This window comes from Solanum dulcamara, chromosome 9 (genome assembly GCF_947179165.1).
Source record: "Solanum dulcamara chromosome 9, daSolDulc1.2, whole genome shotgun sequence".
Classification (NCBI taxonomy): Eukaryota; Viridiplantae; Streptophyta; class Magnoliopsida; order Solanales; family Solanaceae; genus Solanum; species Solanum dulcamara.
Window position 1 is genome coordinate 73496336 of NC_077245.1, and position 4128 is coordinate 73500463.

General features: G+C 29.7%; 1 protein-coding gene across 1 annotated transcript; it reads left to right on the plus strand.

The window, feature by feature from the left end:
* The first annotated feature begins 247 nt into the window (after positions 1 to 247).
* LOC129903203 (histidine-containing phosphotransfer protein 4-like) lies at positions 248 to 3919 on the plus strand. Its single transcript, XM_055978707.1, has 6 exons — positions 248 to 376; positions 980 to 1110; positions 1413 to 1481; positions 2678 to 2749; positions 2871 to 2943; positions 3608 to 3919. The coding sequence occupies exons 1-6, from the start codon at positions 317 to 319 to the stop codon at positions 3617 to 3619; spliced, it is 417 nt and encodes a 138-aa protein (XP_055834682.1). The 5' UTR covers positions 248 to 316; the 3' UTR covers positions 3620 to 3919.
* The last annotated feature ends 209 nt before the right edge of the window (positions 3920 to 4128 follow it).

Below are 4128 nucleotides of genomic sequence, written 5' to 3' on the forward strand. Positions count from 1 at the left end.
TCGAGGGTTGAAAACAATCTCTTTATCTCTACAAATTAAGAATAAGGTCTACACACGTATATTCTACCCTCTTTAGATCTCATTTGACACTGAGTATATCGTTGTTATTCAATTTGGTAAAGCAATAGGAATTTTAGATAGAAAGAAAAAGTTCTTGTAAGGTATCAATCTTTTCTCTTCTTTGAATTTGATTTACTCACTTTTCCACCCTATATATACATACAATTCTAGCCATTAACATATTGAGTATTTTTCAAAGAAATTATATTTTTTTTACAATATTCAATTTGCATTCCTATTTAAGTTAACAAAAAAAATGGAGAACCAAAAGAAACACCAAGCTGCTGCTTCCATGAAGAGAAGCCTCTTGGATCAGGTCATATTTTTATTTAATTTATTTGGTCACATATAATTATATTTCTCTTAAATAGGAAATTCACAAACTATTTTATATTTAGGAGATGATTTTTGTTCTATAATGGTCGTGGTCCAATTGTTAAGGTACTATCCGTTTTGGGCTTAGACCGGCACTGATTTGTTCCTTGAATTTTTACTCAAAAGGCATTCGTATAAGGTTTCTAACTTTCTTCTTCCATTCCAATATGGAATTCGCCTAAGGTGTAATGTGCGTCCCTTGTTTAGAGGTTTGCTCTCCGTCATGAGCGCAACATATGCACATATGTACGTTGAGACTCAATGTCCTCGTTGAGCCTTGCTCCACTACCATACTGAGGGATAGTCCTACTTTAATACCATCTATAACGGTCCTGGTCCGACTGTTAAAGTATTGTCTACTTTGGCCTTAGGCCTATAGATTTATCCCTGGATTTTAACCCAAAAAATGCCTCAACATAAGGTCCCTAACTTTTTTCTTTCATTCGATATAAAATTCGCCCAAAGTGCAATGTGCATCCCGTTAAATAATGTTTACATTGTTAGTGAATAATTTTTTTACAATATTTGTTTGTTTTATATGCAGGGATACCTTGATGAACAATTTATTCATCTTGAAGAATTGCAAGATGATGCAAACCCTAACTTTGTTGAAGAAGTTGTCAAGTTGTATTACACAGATTCAGCTAGATATATTCGAAATATTGAACTTGCACTGTAAGAATTAATTATTTTTTTTAATTTTATTTTTCTTTTGGTACAAAATTATATATGAATATCATAAACAATATTAATTCAACATTCAATCAAGTATATCACTCCTTATCATTGGGAAAACTAAAGAAATCGCCACAAAAAATTAACAAAGCACTCATTTTTCTCACACAATTTAATAAATACCCCATCTCTTTCACCAAATCACTTCTCTACATGATTTACAAATGTATACAGCATTGCAATTAGAAATTTTTTATTAATGCTTGGCCAAATTAATATTTTTTTCCTTTTGTTTTATGAAGGGAAAATGGACCCCATGATTTTGCTAGGCTGGATAATATGATGTACCAATTCAAGGGTAGCAGCTCAAGGTAGCATCTCCAAGTTCACAAGAACACATCGATATGATTATTAAGAGTTTAAGTATCATATTATATTGACGATGCAGAAAAATATTTACTTAATCAGATTATCGAAAAAGTAATTACATATAATTTAGAAATATTGATTAATTAATAATCTAAAATAAATGATAAGTAACATGTTAAATTACATTATACAATAACAACATATTCAATATAATTTAACGAGTAAGATTTGAAAAGATAAAATATATGTAAATGACCTCTAACTTAGAAAGTAAAGAGGTTAGTTTCGACAAAGGATAACATTATAAAAATATTTGTATGTATATATTCTTTTGTATAACATTTTGAGTCACCATTTCAAAGAATAATACAAGAGAGAACAGTACAATGAATCTAGTTGGGTCCATATTTGGGAATCTCATTGAATATGTAGTCAAACTACAAAAAGTGAATAATGATATAACCAATTATTGAGTAGGTTGAATAGCCAATTAAATTTCTTTATTCTCATATTCCTTTTAAATTTTTTCTAGAAATTTTCTTGCATGATTCTGATCAATTTCCATTTTTTTCCACCTCAAATCTAGCAGCCCCCCCCCCCCCCCCCAACATTTTAAATTGTTTTATTATATTAATAAAAATAGTAACTTCACTTAATATCTCCAAAAATATACTCTCTTTTACTTATCCACTTAGCACACCCTTTAAGAAACAATAAATAGTAAGATAATTTTACGATATCACCCCTATTAATTATAAGTCATTTAAATATTAAAAAATGAATAGCAAGGATAAAATAGACACAAAATGATAAATTATCTCTTGATTTTTCAAACTGAACAACTATTATTGAACATCCTAAAATAACATAGTGGACAAGTAAAGATGGACGGAGGGAGTAATCTCATTGGTCCATATGTCTAAAATTAGACATTTTGAACTCCAAAACTATTATTCCTCCAGAATATGTGTACTTCTCATTACTGAATATAATAACAATAACATATCCAGTATATTTTGTTTGGTCGTACAAACCTTATCTTTACCTTGTGAGGATAGGGAGATTGTTTCTGATACCGACACAAGGAGATAACAAAAGGTGAAGTAGTAACAACAAAAGGATGATAAGATAAGCGACATGAAAGAAACAATATTTATTGCATGAATTACAATATCTAATATTAGAACTTTTGTTGCAGCATTGGTGCCAGAAGAGTAAAAAGACAATGTTCTCAATTTCAGGAATACTGTAATGCGAAAAATATAGAGGGGTAATTGTCTTTCTCCTCTAAAACAATGGATATTTGAAAAATTAATTGTACAATTTTTCATGTATGATAAAAATTGCTGATTAATTTCTAGCATTATTATTTATGGACCAAAATTTTGCAGGTGCAAAAACATATTTCAAGGATTGAAGCAAGAGTATGCTACTCTAAAGACTAAGCTTGAAACTTACTTTCAGGTCTCTCTCTCTCTCTCCAACTCTCTAAACATATACGATCAACCTCTTTATAACAACGTCGTTTGTCCAAATATCTTTTAATTGCTACAACTAAACGCTATCGTAGAAACATATACCATAACATGAAAAGTTATCAACATGAGTTGTGGTGTAGTGGTGGGACTACTTCATCCTTAACCAGAGGTCCTTATTATCTATGTCATTTTATAAAAAAAAATCACCTCAAGAAACACATTTAATAGCCTTAATTTTTTTTAAAATGGCCTAAACTACCTTTTATCTCTTTTAAATATCTGATTTGGAGGCTGAAAAGTCGTAGTGTGCTAGCACTAGCAAGTTAACGCAACAACTTAGTGTATTTTAATCAACACTCCACTAGTTAGAGTTAAGGACTTAAGGTTAATACATACTTCTTATTTTTCTAAAACGACAACTATTTTTAAACAAATTCCATTTATCAAAACGAGAAATAATATAATATAAATGGGAAGTATTATTTACGAATTATATTATTATATATAGTTGCATTTATTGCCACGACCACTTAATGAATTCAGTGGTACTTTACGTATAATATTTTGAAATTTTGAATCTGCCTCTATGTATGTATGTAGTATGTGATGCTTATGGCTCCTTGTTCTTTTCTACCATTTCAACTCTGTAGATGGAAAGATAAGCTTCGTTGATGTTGAAAGCAAGCAAGCAAGCCTCAGATTCGAAATGAACAAGCCCATCATATATATATTATATAAAATGATAATAAGGATATTCTTATCTTGAAATAATATTAACAATATGGCACTGAATAAATGTATTAGCCCATTCTGTTGTATAAAACATGTCAAAGCTTATTAATGCAAAGTTCATGTTTCCAATAGCAAAGCTCTTTTTATCTTCTATTTCTAGAAAAATAAATAAAAAATGACACCCTCAAGCCTCCATGCATGACAGTGTTGTTAATATTTATCCATATCCGATGTTTATATCAAATCAAGCAGTTAAGGTTGGAATTGTTCAATAATATTTCTACTTTTAGTTTTTTGATTTGATACTTCACACTTCACAGTATAATACTGAAATTTAAGCATGATATATAAATATTGAAGAAATAAAGTAATAGATATGAACCAAGGATCTTTCGAAAATGTCTTACTTTCACAAGATAGGAATAAGATTGTGTACATG